This window comes from Vanellus vanellus, assembly GCF_965231255.1.
Source record: "Vanellus vanellus genome assembly, chromosome: 8".
Lineage (NCBI taxonomy): Eukaryota > Metazoa > Chordata > Aves > Charadriiformes > Charadriidae > Vanellus > Vanellus vanellus.
This window is the reverse complement of record NC_138913.1, coordinates 13276497-13294918: the sequence shown is the minus strand read 5'-3', so window position 1 is coordinate 13294918 and position 18422 is coordinate 13276497. Positions and strand designations below refer to the sequence as shown.

At 44.9% G+C, this 18422-nt stretch overlaps 1 protein-coding gene across 1 annotated transcript in view; it reads right to left on the bottom strand.

Annotated features, from left to right (window-relative positions):
* LPP (LIM domain containing preferred translocation partner in lipoma) overlaps positions 1 to 18422 on the bottom strand; it is a 340377-nt gene that overhangs the window by 105083 nt on the left and 216872 nt on the right. Inside the window, exon 7 of the mRNA XM_082486985.1 lies at positions 14112 to 14786. Coding sequence (XP_082343111.1) covers positions 14112 to 14786 — 675 coding nt within the window. The remainder of the gene's footprint in view (positions 1 to 14111; positions 14787 to 18422) is intronic.

Below are 18422 nucleotides of genomic sequence, written 5' to 3'. Positions count from 1 at the left end.
CCCATGTTCAGCTGAAGGCCACAAGTTGCAGTCCTCAGCATTAGAGTACTTTGAACTTCTTGGGTAGGAGGCACAAAGGGAGCAGAAATCATGGGTGTTCACAGGTGAACAGCCAACACCGAGAACATGGCTAGAGCTCTAGAAGTGCAATTACCCAGCTGATATTTGCCTACATACATGTGCGTGCACGTGGGTGTTAACATCCCACAGCAAACCCCAGACTCAACCTGTGCCAGGCAGTTGCCAGGCTGCTTCCTTTTGTCAGGCAAGTTTTTATATTCAACCTTGTCGTCCCCTGATTTATGAGTCCTCACAGTTTTCCCAGCACTCAAATCTTTTGGGCTCCTGCCAATCTAAACCTATCCAGTGGCAATCACACAGGTCTGAGGAAAGCTGCACACCTTTGCCCAGGAATCACAGTCTCCTGCAACTCAAGTGGAAAATCAGTGCTGGGGAAGAAAGGCATCTGCAGAACAGCTGAGGCAGATATGAGCTGATATGAAACCAACAGCAATAAACTCTCATCAGCAAAAGCTCAGTGTAGCTGTCTTGCTCACTGTCACCACAGCGCTCTGGACCTTGTATATTGAACTTCGCACACAGACCTTGTATGTATTCATTGCTGAGGAGGAGTGAACAGCTGCCTCTTGTGCAGAGCGTAAGAGAAACAGGAAAAAACCTCTCTCCAAGAAAAATAGGATGTGAGATACTGAGAAATCCTTCTGGGAAAAATCAGGAGTAGGTTTTCAACATTACTTCTGCTGTGTATCTGTGAGGGTGCATGTTCACAACCAACCCATTCTGACACCTGTCCTTGCTCTCTACCTGTACTGCCAACTGTCCTTTCTGACCAGTCCCACATCGTTGGTGGTGTCTGTGCACAAACAGCCCCAATCAGCCCCATCCCACTCTGAAAGCTACAGCAAACCTCCCCAGAAATGGATGGATGTCCACTGTGGGGTGTCGTTTACCTGAGCTGTTCTGTTACTGCGTTCCTCTTCCTGCTTCTTTAGAAGAACTCTCACACGGATACCTTGTTATATGGGAAGTAAAATCTCTGTTTGCTCAGAACCGATGTCTCACAAAAGAAAGTATCAAAAAATGGTAAGGCTAGTTAGCATACACCAGTCCAAGCTCTCCAACACACCAGCAAGTATAAGGTGTCGATTCCCCTAGAGCTAACCGTAAAGTCACTGGTACCCCACAATTAGGTTCAATGTGCAACTGGTTTAGGCAGCCAGGGAGTAACAGAATAGAAGAGGCTACTCTGTGATTTACTCAGTCTTCTAGTTGTTGCTTGAGAACCCCAGATGACAAACACTATGTTAGACTCTGATCTATACTCCCAGCTGTTAGTAAACCAACGTAGTTGCTCCAAAGTTAATACAACTATACCTATAAGACTCTGGTCCAATATACATATCACAAAATGGTAGCCTGTACATTACAACTGAAGTGCCTTCGTGGATAGATCAAACTCACTGCTAAAATATTATTCCATACATATTCTGTATATGGGCTTCATATGCGGTGTCATATTTGCTGTGGCTTCCTTGGATGTTTGCATGTTTCCATTCCTGGCTTCTCGTCTCATAAACTCCCAACAGCTGGAATTACTGTATGGAGATAGCCTGATTCCAGCTGCAAAACAGCTTCTTTCATAAATGAGTTTGTTTTACAGCCTTCTAAAACTGAATGGGGCATAACATGGCCACCAAATGTCAGATGAACCATCCCAGATTGAACACCAAAGGAAAGTGGTTGAACAACCCCAAACACTGGGCAACAACATTTATTCTCTTTCTCATTTCCCACATTCTTTGCATCTGGTTCACCATAAAACATGCAGATGCTTCAGTAACAGAAAAGCCCAGGACGATAGTAGTCATGCCTGATCTCACTGGCCTTTCCCCATGTTTGGCAACAAAATAAAACAGGGACTTATGCCATGGCAAGGCACTGTCTATTCCTGCTCGAAGCACATACCCAGCAGATGAGACAGCAGCCCACATTCATCCTACAACCCACCAAAGTACTTAGATCCAGAAAAGGTGAGAACGCTGCATCGTTCCTCAAGGCTAGCAAATATATATATATACACCTCACTGTCCTAAAACAGATTAATCCTTAAAACCATATGACTTGGTTAACTAATTAACTAATTCTGCATCTCTGAGACAGCCTTTTTATCTCCTCGGCACAGGTACCTAGCTATCCCTCTGTCACTGCGTCAAGACGCAGACCGATGGAGGAGAAAGCCACGCGGCTGCTACCCATGTGAGCTCAGCTGAGTTACTTTCTCCCTCTGTGAGTATGGGGAAATGTCCATAAAAGCAGGATATTGCCATACGCCTTTCAGAGGCTTTATGAAGTATTTAGTTAGGATTCATAAGAGGGCTCTGAAAATATAAAACACTACGTAAATGCTAAAAGTTAACTGTTTTTAATAGCCGCAGATTTAAGAGAGGTCTTTTCTTCGTTTCTCTACAAAGGTGCAGAAATATCCTTCATTGCAAATAACCGCTGTGCCTGCTGTGAGAGGCTCTGCACATGATTTCAATTGCCTTTCCCATAGAAAATAGGAGTAATACTTTGCATTTATAGACTTTAAAACTACTCTGCAGACAATCAAGTCTCAAAATTCCCACTGTGATACAGGAGGCAAACATTATACCCCTTTTACAGAGGAAACTAAGAGGGAAAAAGGTTAACCCGCCTAGCCTAGAGCCAGAAAGGAGACATTTGAGAAATCAGGCACGCTAGCAAGGCCTACCTAGAGCCACGATCGCTCACTTACTCTTCTTAGTAAACAGCTCACTCTTCTGCTCCCAAACTTCTACACAGTAGGGCATACACGCTACATGGCAAGAGTGGCCACCGGATTTATTTGCATTACAAGCATATTGCATCTTCAATAGATACTTCAGTCAACCATGCAGAGTGCCTAGAATTGCATGAGGCCACTTATTCCATTTTCTAGCATGTGCGGCAGTAGAGAAGTTGTTGACGACTAAAAGTTAACCAAACATTTATTTTTAGAAGCTAAGTCCGACGTTACAGTGTCTGGTCTCATAACTACCCATTTCTCTGACATTAAGCTGAGCTACCACATGAGAAAATTGCTAGAATGATAGTATTTCCAGGGCGTACTGAGTCACTGTCCAACATCTAAAATGGGAAATAAAATAATTTCTCAGAAACTGTCAGCACAGTGGGAGGCAAAGTTTGCAGGAACTCAGCTTGTATAGAAAATTTCAGGTTTCTACTCTGAAACAGATCCCTCAGCACTAAAGACTCCTTTTAAAATTAGTTTCCTGATGATAGAAAAACAATTAGGTCCCGTGGTATTGATTTCTTGGCATTATCTTATATTTAGAACAAATATTAAGTAACACTAGAAAAACGATAACAGTGATAATCAGGGAGCAGCAGCAGCAGCACCGCGTTGACTCGGAAGCACATATAATTTTTTGCTTTGATCTGATGCATCCTAGTGATGTGCTGTGGTCCCTGCCTGGAGGTGCCTTCTGTCCAGTCCCTGGAGAAAGATACTCATGAACCTTCTCCCCCCCTACAACAGGAATTCCCAGCCCAAGCGAGACCACCTCGGCTTTCCTCCTTAATGGCCCATGGGGAATGCTAATGTGAAAGAGCAGGAAAGTCCCTAGGGCAGTGGTTTTCTGCCTCTTTAAATTTGCATACTCGGTTTGGTTTTGTTCTCCCCTGGACATGCAGGCCCCCACATAACGAATTTAAGCTTCCAACAACAGGCTTTCAAAGATCAGGGGGAAGTACAGCTCAGAAATACTTTGCAAGGTGAAAGCCACCGACATACTGTACAGGTACCGGATAGCCTGTCCTCGCGAGAAGCAGCTGTCTATGCTCCACGGTTAATGATTAACTCCTAAATGGAAGCAGAAGGGTTGATGAGGGTTTACCACCGCGCGTCCTTTGTATCCTTTTTAAAAGGAGAAACAGATGTTTCCAACCACCACAAACCTCCATCCCACAAATCTCTTGCTCTGCTTGTTACCTTGGGGCAGTGACTTCCAAAAGCTGAATTAAAAAACAAGCAAATTAATTGTTTTGCTGAAAGGTTCAGAAAAGAGTCTGGGGAGGGGAGTCGGAGGTTGAACGCATTCCCTCACACAGCAGCACGTCTCCTGCCCGCTCAGAAGGCAGCAGACAGCATGGGAAAATCCTGGTCCTCTAACACTGCTTTTTCTGCTGATAATCAGGGTCTTCAAGGCTGCCAGTTCAACTGGAGAAGAGCCCTGGAAAGTCTTCTGCTTTGTCAGCGACGTGGTCTCAAAGTATAAACCCCATCTCATCTGTCAAAATGCGCAGTCTGAACGCTTTCACTAGCACTAATTTCAATTTCTAAACAAATACCAGACCCTACCAACTTGCGTAATGGCGAAGAAGTTAATTTTATCTGAGGTGTTTGGGTTCCCCCCACCCCTTTTCTCAACCACTTTAAATTCATGCCATCTTGATTTAAAAAAAAAAAGGGGGGGGGGGGGGAGCATTTTTGTGTGCTGCCGGCAGATATGCATTTGTAATCTTTTAACTAACAAATAGGAGGAAAAAAAGTTAATTTTGCTAGCAGCCTGCTGTGATATACATAAAAATAATAGGTAAATTCACAGATTTTGAACTTTTTACAGCCACTGCTGCAAAAAGCAATTTTAATTTATAACCACGGAGTCTTGCAAAACATATAACGAAGACATAATAAAATGGAATGTTTATCCTGTGGCTCCCATTAGACCTCTTCCGTTCGATGGTTGTAACTAATGACTTGTTTTTCCACTTTTGTATTGGAAGCCTTATTATTGGGCTGCGCAGAGCATACCTTATTTGATTTCCCTAGCAATGCCCGCACCTCTTGCTGAAGCCTGCAATTAGATGTTTATGAAATAATATTAAAAAGCTGCATAATCTTGTCTGTGGTCAAAAAAAAAAAAAAAAAGCCAACAACAAACCAGCCCTGTTTGTATAATATTATACTGAGTACAATAGAGTAATGTTCACTCCAGTGCATGTGTCCTTTTGACTAACCACTTCTATCTGACAACCTTTTTTTGGCAACAGAACACATTGTACTTTTTGGATAATTGACTGTGGAATATAATGTTGTTTATTCAAAAGCAGGTCACACAGAACTGAGCTTCCAGTTGTCTTTATCCTTTTACCTTTCTTATCTTCATGCTGTTTAAATTTATGCTGAATTTCTTTTAATTGCACATATGGTTTTAATTGCTGCGCTGTATTTATTCACCAGAAGTTGGCCTGATGGTGAAAGGGTAAAGAAAGGTGGGTAGGAAGCTGAATTCAGATTTGAAAACTATATTTGGACAGATTTATTGGTGGGCAATCTCACAAAGAAACAAGCATGTGCATTTCCGACACCCTCTCTTATCTACAGGGCCACGTTTGCCTGCAATGCAACTGTGTCGTTTCTTCGTACCTAAAGTCTACTAGAAAGACCCATCCACCAGGTGCTCAGCGATCTGGAAATTCAACAGCAGCAAATTTTTCCTGAGGGTTCTTGTCCCCCCCAGTTTTATGCTTAAGCCTTGGGGGACAAGCACCCTCAGGGAAAATGACATGGAAACACACAGAAGTCCTGTGAAAAAACTACATTATGGGAAATGCAGTTAAGGAAAGGGGTTTGGGAAAAAGTTTTAACTGAAGGATTCAAACGAGGCCACGCAAGAATCGATGTGTTTCTAAAGTATGTTCTTGGGATGCAGCCTGCAGGGAGAGAGGTCACAAATAAGTGTTGCTTAACTGGAGGGAGTTAGGACTTTGATGCGGCAAAGGGAACAGAGGAGCCTTCTTCTAACAGAAGCTGGAGAAGGCGATGCAGGGCACCACTCTGATGCCGATCATCAGACCAGAGGTACACGATAGCCACCTAGGACTTTATGTCTGCAAGATACTCATGAAAATGAGTTTTACGAGAGTACAAATGTTACAGGGAACTTCTTCATGGGACGTTTCTTCTGTCGTCCGACTCAAGACTGAAAAATAAAACTCACTGGTCTTCCTCGTGACAGGCTAGAAGGAATCCATCAGTGGCACATACACAGCAGTAGCTTCCTTGGACACTTATGCAATTTTTTTCCCCTGAAAAAGCCATGAGTTTTCACTTCAGGCTCTCTCACAGCAACAACAGAAAAAAGAAGGTGATTCATTTAATGAGCAACCAGCTCTCAGAAAGCTGGAGGAAACCTGTGAAAAAAATATCCTTCAGGTGTTGGTAAAATATAGTCTAAGTAGGCAGTAACGCGATGAAAATTATTACAGCTAATCTGCTCTATTATAGCTCAGGTGTGGTTCCATTTTACTGATGACTAAAGCAATCCTACTACATCAGTTTACGTTACTGCCAATTCATTTGAGGAAATTTTGTTTGTTTGTTTAGAAAAAGATTTACTTGGGGGGGGTGAGTGATACTGACAGTAATAATAATTCACCTGTCTGTGCTGGTGCTAAACCACACGGTGGAAAATCCTTGCTAATGCTAGATTGATCAGCTAACACACAGCAGCTCCACTCTTCTAATTTGTTTTATGTAGCTGACTTTAAACAGCCCATTTCAATCTGCGCTATTTTGAGGATCCATGTAAAACTAAGTCACTGCCCTGTTAGTGTGGATAAAGAGGCATATGAATACTACTCTGGTACAAGAAAGACACAGTTCATCTGATATTTTTTCAAGCAGAGAGAATACACTGCGTCTGGAACAAAGAAGAAAATGTGATTGGAAAGTTTAAAGCCCTTAAATTAATTCCCTAGACAAAAAGTTGAGGCACCATATTCATAATATCATGTTATGTAACTCGCTCTGGAGCCAGGCAGCTACTAAGTGAAATAGTATGAGTTATAAAAACAAAATATTGTTGTGAAAACAATTTTACAACTTTATAATTCACTATTATTTTCATTTAAGACAAAACTGCCAGTATAATTGCAGATTCTGTTTGCCTTGCAGAAGTTCTCTCAGCTTGTGATAGAAAACCTCTTCTTTTTTAAAAAAAACCCAACCCTTTTCTTTCCCCCCAAAGGATGCTATTTAATTTACTATATTGTGTTTCGTTCTAGTTATCTAGAGGTAAATCTTAACAGGAAGCCCATTATGGGGGGGCCTAAGTTAGTTTAGTACCAGAACATTTATGATCAGTAAATGTAACCATATATTATAAATAATCTCTTACCATTACCCTTGGAGGGAAAAATATTATCTCAGCAGCCATTATACACTACTTTCTACTCTTTATAACTGAGTATCTATTTTAGGTGGGATCCCACATGGCTTGCACTGCTCACTACGCACCATGACCATTGTCTAACTTGGCTGCTCATAAAAGTACTAGGCTCAAGAGTCTAGTTGTGGACAACCATGCCCATCAATGGAAAAATGAATCATCTTTTAAATTATGCACAGCTCCCTACACAAAGTGGTGCTTTAGTAACAAACCATTACTATAATATGCGTACATGGGCCATTAAGAACTGGATTAAGACCACAAATATGCTTCATAGAGGTCAGTGGAAAAACCACCCAAATGTAGGACAATCCACTCCAAATGACGTGACCAAAATATCACATCACCCAAAGCATCATGTCATAAAACATGAACAGTTCCTTGCCTTAACACTGGCCATCAGGTCAGGCAGAGCCCTTCTCACCTCAAACAGATGAGCCATCCAATGCCACCAAGATGCTCCTCGTTGTCCCCAGCTCTCCTAATCGATTGGTGCCTAATCTTGGGCAAGTTTCCCTACCCATTCGTGTACTTGCTTCACTGCAATAAATTATGATAACACAGAGGTTATTTGATAGAAGAACGCCTTCACCACGTGCTCTGGTGCCTCGGCTTTGGAAGAATTACAATGTATTTGGACTCAAGTGTATTTTAAAACGGAAGGAAACAGCTCCTCCAGTAATCAGAAGCACCATCACACATAACAGCCAGAGTCTGCCTGCAAATTAAGTGGCACTCATTTTTATGGGTGGTGCTTTTTGAACTGAAAACTGTAAACCAGTAGCAAGGCCAACCGTCCTTGCGTCATCGTGCTACGGTCCGGGCTGCCCGCTAGAGACCCGAGCTCAACCAGCCCCAGGCAAGCACTGCTGCTCAAAAACCAGAGAGCCTCCCCATCGCATATTCCCTTCCACCTATAGGTAAATATACACTCACTGCTTTTTACGGCCTCAGATACGCCATCCTTATCTATTAGACTGTAACATGATCTGGCAGTATTTGTCAAGGTAGACACTTGGTTATCAAGAGTTAAACAGCACAGAAACAGAGCCCTTAATTAACTTCAAGGTTGCCCCATGCCTTATCATGTATGGAGGCATTGTCCTCAGCTTATTTTAAGAAGGAGCAAGAAAGAACATCCAGGTATTATGCCAAAAGCCTCTTTCTCAATTATTCCTCTTATATTACTAAACCATTGTGGCCGACTAAAGGCTAAAGCTGCAGAAGTTGCATCCTGAAGCTGTAAATTTAAGTTGGTTTCTCAGTATATGCTGACCTGACTTACTCCTGTAACTGCAGGCTCCCTGTTATCTTTAACTTCAAGGTAATTGTTTGGCAACTTGTCGTTTCTCTATTTCAGGAAAGCAACTCAAATATATGACTACTAAGAGACAAATGTGATTAATTGCTCTGTCATCAGCTGGTTCCTTAGTATATGGAGTGCTTAAATAATAAAAATATAATACAAAGAACAAATAGTAAAGTTCTGAAATGAAGATGTTAAACATATTTCAAGCCGAGAACGGGGCTCTTTCAAAAGTTTAGGCTATAAACCAGACTGTGTTGGATTCCTGCAGTCAGGATAAGCGCACCCTTCTGAAAACACCTCTTTGCACCTCTTGCCAGCACCTTTTCACCCAAAAATCCTGAAGAAATCCACAAAGATTTTGATGCAGAGATTTATAATACCTTGAAGAGGAACACATCATTCTCAATGACACAGAGTACCACCATGTCCTAAGTCTGAGCTTCTCATCTCATTGTTAGACATCACTGCCTTCTTCCCCTCCTCCTCGTTTTAACAGAAGCAACAGCATTTAATTTAATCCACCCAGAAGCAATGACAGAGTCAGCAGCTGATATACAGCTAGTGCTGGTTAGAACTCGGAATTACTGTATTGTGAAGAGTGTCAACATTTTGACATTTGTTGCTGTTCTCAGGGTAGAAAGGAACTGCATATTCATCTGGAAATTTTGAAATGTCACGTTGAAACCGCAAATTCAACTCTGAATTTTGGAATTTCACCTTTTATTTCATTTTACATTAGCTTTGTGTCTTTTTTAATTCATTAAATGACAGAGTAGATTATTTTAATTGAGCCTTTTTCATTTTACTTGGTTTTGCTCTATTTTAGCATTTTAAAACTATGGGAAGCCACTGACTCCCACTGACAGAAAACCAACTTCAGACATCATTTTACACTGCCTCTGAATCCCATCCAGGGGAAATTTTCGATATATGACTGTTGGGAAGAGGACACTTGGTTGGAGATATGAGATTTAAGGGGGAAAAGACACTCAGGGGGAGGCAGGCAGTGTACAGCAAGCTGCCTGCCTCTCTCCACGAGCAAAAAGCAATGCTAAGAAAGAATATATCCCTGTGACAGCAGGAGGGAATCTGGCAGATTGCATTTATTCATCTGCAGAGAACAAAACATTCCTAGTCACTAGATTAACAGCACACAGCAAGAGCATTAGTCTCAGTTCAAACGCAAGTGCCGGAGGTATCTACTTTATGTGAGTGATGGCAGACTGTAAAAATTATTAAACCAGTACAAGAGAAGTGCATCAGTCATAGCAAAGAACACTGGTGAGCAGATGTTTCTGAGGCAAAGATGAAACTTCCAAGTGAATGTCTCCATCACAGGTATTAAATCAGTGGAAAAACTGACAAAACCTGTGTAAAATGAGAAAACAGCGAGCCGCCACAGTCCCGTTTTGGGCACTGCAAGTTTCATGAGACCATGTTGATGCTGGCTGCAGCAGGCAGCAAAGAAACGCCACCTCCAGCAGTGTGGAAACGATACGGTGGTTGAGGTCTGCCAATCACGAGCGGCCACGACCACCTAAACCATGCCAAAAGCATAAGCTGCCTCGTTAATTTTACCTCCTGATTTCCAGTTGTCTCCCCACTTAATTTCCACGGCGCTCACCTAGAAAGGCGCACAACACTGAAGGGCTGCCTGAAGAGGAGGTCATGCTCCATATGCACCGATGCCTGTATATATGTAAATGGGGACAACAGGACTTGTGGCTGGTGTGGGCTAAACGCATTGGGGAACTTGTACACTTATGCCATGTTAGTGAGAACAGGCACAGTACCAAAGGGACACCTTGCTCCTTTCAGCAAATCTGCAGCAAAGGAGCATGCTATAGTAGATCAGAGCTACAAGACACTTTTGTCCTCCCCAAATCCACAGATCGCTCTCAAGAGATCAGTGGTTTTGTTAAGATTTCCACCATTCTGGACCAAAACCACAAGCTGTCTCAAGTGATTTCAGTGGCACCCAGTCTAGATGCCAAAAATGTGCAGGTCCCTTTGGGAGGGAACGTGTTTCCCCAGGCCTATGAACAGATTCAGAAAAAGGAAGGAGAATTCAAGGGATCAGAGATCTAGGAAGGACAGACCTCCCAGGTATCTATAGTGGCCACCGCTCAAATACACCAGGAGCCATATGAAGTCCCTGAAAGGTCCACAAAACCACCTGGGAGACACACAACAGTGCCTCAAAAACACTCAAACATGATCAAAACCAGCGAAAGGACCCAGACCTATTTGGAGATATGAGAGCTCGACATGGGTATTTGGTGTCTTAACCAGACCAGCACAGAAACATTTGATGACAGTGGTGGGAGTTTAGCCAACTCTGGTTTGGCCACAGGGCAAACCTGCAGGAATTCTCCATGTCAGAAACTGGCTTTGCCATTTTGGTTTTCTACTGTGGACATCTTGGTGCCAGAAATCAGCGTACCTAATAGGTCACCCCAGTCTTGTGCTCTCTGGCCTTTGGGAGGAGAGAAGTTAAGAGAGAGGCTTCAGATTTTGACTTAGTCTGAGGGGGCACAGCACCGCTGGCAAAAAGCATGAGAGTAGCTGGTTGTGTCACATGTTTCTGTGATGGTCTCCTGACAACTCCGCTGATGCTCCTACAGAATTCCCCACCACCTACCACCCAGAGGAGAAAGTGCCTGCGGTTTTTGGCCAGGAATGCCCTTGAAGCATATGAAGGTTTAAATGAGGACATGCACTCCACCAGTTCATTTCCTAACTAGGACTTGGGCATTAATGCTAGAGGGGGTGCTACAAAAGACTAAAATGCACAGAGGTTTCACATGCATGGCTCTCACTTCCATAACTGGCCCAAGGACAGAATGCAACGCAGCATTGTGCGTGAGTAAAACTCATTGTTCTCAGTGGGCTTTAAGAGCCAGTACAGATTATTTGCTGTTCCCATACCGATCCAGATTTATTTTGGATCAGCAGCGACTTCAACACGATTAGTACACAGCAAAAAACAGAGTCACAGTACCGTGAACCTCTTCCTAACCAGAATACAAAATATACCCCCCCCCCTTTTTTTTTTACCCTTTAAAAACCCTTAACAAATTTAATGAAAAATTTTACCTCTCACAGTGATGGATCATAGTACGTATTAGAATTCAGTACCATGAACTTCTAATCTGAGATGGATTTGTTACAACATCCTTAATATTTTGCACACAAAGTGCTTTCAAAATTAAGAATGCACTTTTTTGAAAACATTTAGAAATTGTTTTATATTTTAAGATCATTCCATTGCAAGAAGAAAAATTCCTAAAGGTATCCTCGCATTTTATGTGATATGTATTAATGCTTGCTTCCTATCCTGATTTCTCAAATCCATTTCCTTAACTGAAAGACTTCAAACCAACCTTGAAAAGGCAAAACACACCAAAACGCAGAAGCCAGTTGTGTGTAGGAAAATACATTAAAGTTCACATTGTAATCAACAAGTCAAATTACAGTGACAATAGTCCCTACCAGATATCTGGCTCTAACACAGCCTTCTTTTTTTTTCCCCTTTAAATAAAATAATTCCAAAAGTCGATTTTACAAATGAGTTAGTTTGCAAAGGAAGAGAATAACATGCGGTAAAACTGGACAACACCGCTTCACTGGCAAAACGGACAGTGTTTTATTACTGAGCATTTCCTGTTAGACTGTAAGATCACCTTCAATTCTTCACCAATTAAACTATATATGTTATAAAGCAGCAATCAAGCAGAGTCTGTCATCAATATGTTAGAGAAGAGTTGTAAGTTCAAAAGTGAAATAGGTAATAATGCACACATTTATCGGACTGGAAAGGAATGAAAGTTCTGGAGGGATTTATCACCAATAGTCTGTTTTGTAGAAGAACAGACATTATTTTCATAGAGATATATATGAAGTATTTCTGCATGCGTATTTGCAAACGCCACGTGCACACACACAACATATGTATATATAAATATATATAAATGCATACATGAAAACCCAAACTTGAGCTAAATTAGATTGTCCCTCCAGCTTTGTAATGCAAATGAGACTAACAGGCTTATGCTTTTTGTGGTTCAAGATAATTTGAGTTTCCATAGAGATGATGACTGAAGTGAAGTTTTTAAATATTTTATATATATAAGCCTACTTGTATCTATAAAAGTCTAAATATGGATCTGCTGTACCTCAGGATTTCCTTAGTGACTCCACTGGAACCACAATGATTTACACCAGTTAAGGCTATGGGCAAATTTTGTGTCTTTCACTACTTTCCAGTCTAAGCTCTACACCATGTACCTGCAGAGCCAAGAGCTTATTACTTCTCTCCCCAGTCCTGGCTTCTTGGTAGGGAAGGGGAAGGAAAGAGAAAAAGCAGTTTCTTAGCTGCTAGTAGATAGTATTTCAGGGACTTTTGTAATTTATTGCTCTCTCTAAACTGCCTGGAGAAACATCTTTGCCTTCAAAAGTTCCCACCATCAGGAAATCTGGATTCAGGGAAAACAGTCTGTGTGCTTCTAGTGAAGGAAATGCCAAAAGGACAGACTTTCTGTTATGTGTCAGAAGCTTCTTCCCCTTTCCCTGTGAGCACTCACAAGCTGAAGAGCAGTGACATGCTGAGATGAACCAGGGTGGGACTGAGCAGCGATGGGTTCCACCACCTCCCCACCTGGGCTTGGCCATCCTCACCCTTCGGTGCAGCTGAAGCCCATCACACACTACCAGGAGCCCACAAAGCTAAAGCACCTGTGTCCTCCCAGAGCCACATTAGAGATGGCCACCAGCAGAATGGACAAAAGCCGGCCAGAGTCAAAGTTTGGGCAGAGAAACCAGGCAGACTGGTTTAACTTTCTATTTCAAATCAGCTTCACTTTATGAGGTCCGGGCACCAGTTCAAGTGGATGGAGGCCACCCGCGGTACCATCACCTGAGAGGAAAATCAGAGCTGAGCTCTGTGGGAACTCATTTCCATGTGGTTTCAGCGATAAGTGATTTTTGAACAGCGACACACCAGAGGTCAACCTCTGTAATTGCTCTGAACCACAATCAAAAACAGCCTCCTGTGCACCTCCTTATCTGCCTGAGAAGAGGAAGGATTTGTCTGGTGAACCAAAGGTGTCCACAAGCACATGGAGCAGCAGCTCACACCCAACCTCTCATTTGATCTTGGGAGGGCCTGGAAGGGAAGACCCAAGCGCAGCCATGCCGTACGGAGATACGGCCAGTGAGCTCCTCGGTAATGGCATGTCAGAGGGATGGAACCTCCCTCCTGCCTGCAGGGTGACACCGTGCCTCCGCACAGGACACCGTCTCGCCCTTTGAGGCTGACGGCATTTCTAAGCCCCCACAAAAGCCGCTTCAAAGCGGACGAGAGCTCCCCATTTCCAGCTTTTAAGAAGCTGTAGGGAGGGCGACCTGCCCCGAGCCCCGGCAGGCATCATTTAACCCCCCACACTGCCTTTCAGGAAGGGTCCCAGGGCACGTTCGGCTGTATGGCTCGCTGCTCTATGGGGAGACCGGCGAGCACCCGCATCTCCTACCTTTTGCTGCAGCGCGGGTGGCTGCGGGGCCAGCACCGGGTCGGTGATGTAGGTCTTCTTCGTGCCGGGCGGCTGGTAGAGCCCAGGAGGAGCCTGGCCCACGGTGTTACTGGCAGGATATGCCGGCTCGGTCTTCCAGGTGCTCTGCGGCACGTAGGGCGCTTCGGAGCCATTCCTGCCCCCGTACCCCCCATAGTAGGGGTCCTGGTAGCGGCCCTGTGGAGGCGCATAGCCGTAGGTGGGCTCCGAGGGCCGGGTGGGCGGTGGGGCGTAGCCGTAGTCGGGCCCGCGGGGCTGCGGGGAGCCGTACTGCGGGGCGCCGGGCGGGCGGGATGGCGGGGGAGCGTAGGGCTGGCCGGGTCCCAGGCTGCCATAGTGCGCGGGCTGCGGGCCGGGCGGTTGGTAGTGCGGGCTGGGCTGCGCCGTCCTCACCTGCACGTTGAAGGCCGGGCGGCTGGGGGTGGAGGCCGTGGCGTAGGAGGCCGGCACCGGCTGCGGCTTCAGGGTGCCGACGGGAGTCACCGGGATGGGCGCCGGCTGCCCCGGGCCCTTGGCGGTGGACTTCTTGGTGGCGGTGAGGGGGGGCTGGTTGGGGATGATCATCCGCTTGTGGCCGGTGACGGGGGTGGACACGGATGGGGTGGTGACGGTGGAGCTGCTGGAGGTCCCGGAGCCCTGGGGAACAAGGGGAGAGAGCCGCAGCGTCAGCAGGAGGGACGGCTCGGGCCCCAGGTCTAGCAGCGAGGGGTTAAGTGGAAATGGGGTTTTACAGTAACATCTGCACAGAAACCCAAACTGCTTAGGAAAGCAGGAATGTACCTGAGAGCACGCGTTATAAAATGGTAATAGCAACCTTTCCCTGCTCTGACAGAACAGGGACGGCGCCGCGGCAGCAGAGCAGAACTGCCATGCACGGCGTTTCGTGTCTTTCCTCGGGGTTTTCTCCTCCGCTGCTAAACAAACAAACTAAAAAGCAACAAATGCAAAAAAAAAAAAAAAAAGGGGGGGGGGATGGGACTTGCTGGAGAATAATTAGGGGGAAACCCATGCATTCCTGTGAAAAGAAGAGCATTTTGAAAAAGAGAGAAAATTAGATTAGAGCCTCTACGGAGGCAGCAGAACGGGGTGGCCTGAAAGCAGCTCCCAAGCCGTGAGAATTGACTTGGATCAAAGCAAAACACGGAGGTGTCCCTGTCCCTGGCTCTGCTCCTAAGCACTGCTGGTTGAAAGCCTGGAGTGACCCCAGTGAAGGCAAATGTTACACATGGCTCGTTAAAGGGCAGGAAGAGGGCCAGGATTCCTGAGAGCTTCAGAAGTCAGCTCCCGCCATGGCAGCCATGTAACTCTGCACCTTTCCCTGGGCACAGCAGCGCTCGGGCTGCCAGGGAAGAGGTTCACAGCAAGTGCCACCGCTTCCTGCGATTTGGCCACCAAACGAAGATATTGGTGTCCTAATAGGCATCGTACATCCTTCTGTCTAATGCACTTGTTTGTCCGGTTTACCTCTTATTTAAACCCCACATCCAAAAACACCGGTGTGAAGGGACATCTTTTATTAAAGAGTTAACAATGTGAAACAGTGTCTGAAGAACACTGAAGATCACCATTGAGACTTTTCACTAACTCAACGAAGAGTAAACTTGAATTTCTGGAGTTTAGAATTAGGTAAAATTTCTTGCCCCTCTCTATTTTCCTTTATTCAGAAAGGGTACACCTGAATTTCATGCCTTCCTCTACAGGGAAGCATCACATTGAAGATACGCAGTTTAACAGTATTTCTTTGCTGTTGCACTTAATACAATAATTGTATGAGCTTATATCTCATCCAAACTTTCTGCACCGGGCTTATCTCACCCATGATCTACTTGACAACCTACAATTCACAGCAGCCCGAAGTCAAAACAGCTCAGTCCTCCTCAATGGTTGTGTTTATGCTAAGGCATGTACCACCTTTCCCTGAATGACCAATCTTGCACTTGTCCCCAGGTGTTCCTGCTTTACGCAGGCACCCTGACCTCTGCCTACTGCCCCACCACACTCTCGCTGGGACCACAGGCCAGGGGAGAGAGTGGTGGGGGCTCATCGGGATACCCCACGCACAAGCTCTACCCGGGCCAGAGAAATCCTCTGCCTCGTCAGCAGGTGGCGGCAATAAATTGCTGCCAAACCAACCCAGGTTGAAGAGGAACTTCAACCACCCCTTTCTCTGGGCTTCCAGTGGTACCAAACTCACCTTCCATAGAAGGTGGGAGAAAGGCAGACACTCCCCCCCACCCTCACAACATTTGGTAACCACCAGATATGAAGACAAGGGATTTATGAGCAAGCTGCTGAACTTCTAGCCCACAGCCTACAAGCAAGTCTACCAAGGGAGCCAGGAAGCTCTACTACTCAACTGGTAGCTCTTCCCTGGTGATGTGCAAATGCATTTTTTTGCTGATGCACTGGTAAAGACCTTACTCCTGCACACCTTCAGGGCAAACCTCCCATGAGAGTAAAACTCCCATGAGGAATCACTATAAATGAGCAAAAACCCCAGGCAAATAAGAGCATCTCTCTGTTTTGATAGCTGTAAAAGGTGTGTATGCCGAGGTGGGGAATAATAAGGCAGCAAATTCCTGCTGGAGAAAAAACATCTCAATGTAGTCGAACCCTGACCTTGCCAACAGATCCATGACAAGGCAGTACATAAGCAGACTGAAGATATTTTGAAACTGAGAGCAAGGAAGAGCTGAAGCGTGTCTCAGTTGAAATGCAAGGGCAGACAGGTTAAGGGTCTGTAGCCCTCCATTAATATTGCCCGATTCTTCTATTTCTGAAACACCTGACGAGGAGCAGGCATTCTTCCATCCCTGCTTCAGAGCACAACTGCACCGCTGCTCATTGCTAGCAAGAAAATTTGCTTTCTGTTGGAATTATTGTCCCATGTCAGCTTGGCATTTATGCCCAGGAGTGCTAGAAACTTTCCCATTTCCTCACCTATTTCATTCCTGTAAATGACAGTAGTTTGTCCACTTACTGTAATGGGATGAAAGGTCCATAACGGAGCACTGTGTAATTACCAGCAGAAAAGCATTTTTTTCCCACGTGAAAAGGGAGAAGGTAGATAGTGTTTTAAAGACAATGGCATGTCAGGGGGAGGGGGAAAGCCCAAAGCAAAACAACATAAATGAGACCTATTAAATCACATCTTGTATTTCTGAGTGCAGACTGGAAGCAGGTGATGACAGACTGCTAGTAAAGCTCTTGCGATGGAAGTGTATTCCATCCCAACAACCGGGGGACTTTATTCTTACTAATAAACAACCACATAACACTTCACTTAATGTGCCGATGCCAGTCTCCTGCCTGCACTGGAATACACCTTAAGAACAAATAATAATCCCTTCCTCCAGAAAAAAACCAACACCTTACTGCCTATTGATCGGCAGTCTGAAGGGCTCTGAGCAGCTCCCACGTTTGACACTACAAAGAGGATGTCTCCCCTCCTGCACCAAAGCCCGGTGAAGGAAAGCGGCGAGCTGGGGGTGCCTGGGCCAGAGAGCAAGCTTTGCCATCAACTCAGAGGCTCAAGCTAGCAAGTACCGCTGCATTGTGGCATTCAAACCACAGGCTGCCTTGAGGAGGAGGAAGTTTGCATCAGTAGGAGTCCCCAGAGGCTCCCTGTGTGACTCATTCTGAATTCCTCTGAGGGTGCTGGGCAAGTGTGTGATGAAAGCTGGGCTTTAGAGGGATGAAGAGCGTGTAAGGCTAGTTAACGTGGTGTAGTAGAGAAATGGGACAGGTTAGAGGGAATTTAACACTACTGGAGCACTGATGATTTACGGGGACGCAAATTGGCTGTAGCTCCAGAGCAAGGGCACAGGTGAGGTATCACCATAAATCCTGTGCCCTTTTGCCTGAGAGAGAGAAGGGTGGCCACAGTCCAGCCTTCTCTATGTCCAGCCACGCACTCAAATATCACCCCAGGCTTAAACCTCTAGATTATTAAGGGATTAAGAAAAGACTTTATGAACGCACATGAACTACGGACAAGATTTCTGCTCTGAGGACAGGCATGTGCAGAAGCATGAGAAAAGGGTACTCAGATACCACAGAGAAGAGTGATTTCAACAGATGTCTGGAAGGCACTAGGAGAATAGGAAGGATGGATGAGGCTATAAAGGTGCCAGATAGATGGAGAGGGAGTAATGAACAGAAAGCTGGAAAGGGCTACCTATGTCACTGGGTACAGTCTTAGCAAAACAGATGACTATCACAAAGGTCTCGTCCAAATGAGTCCACAGAACTTCTCCCAGCGCAACGAAGTAG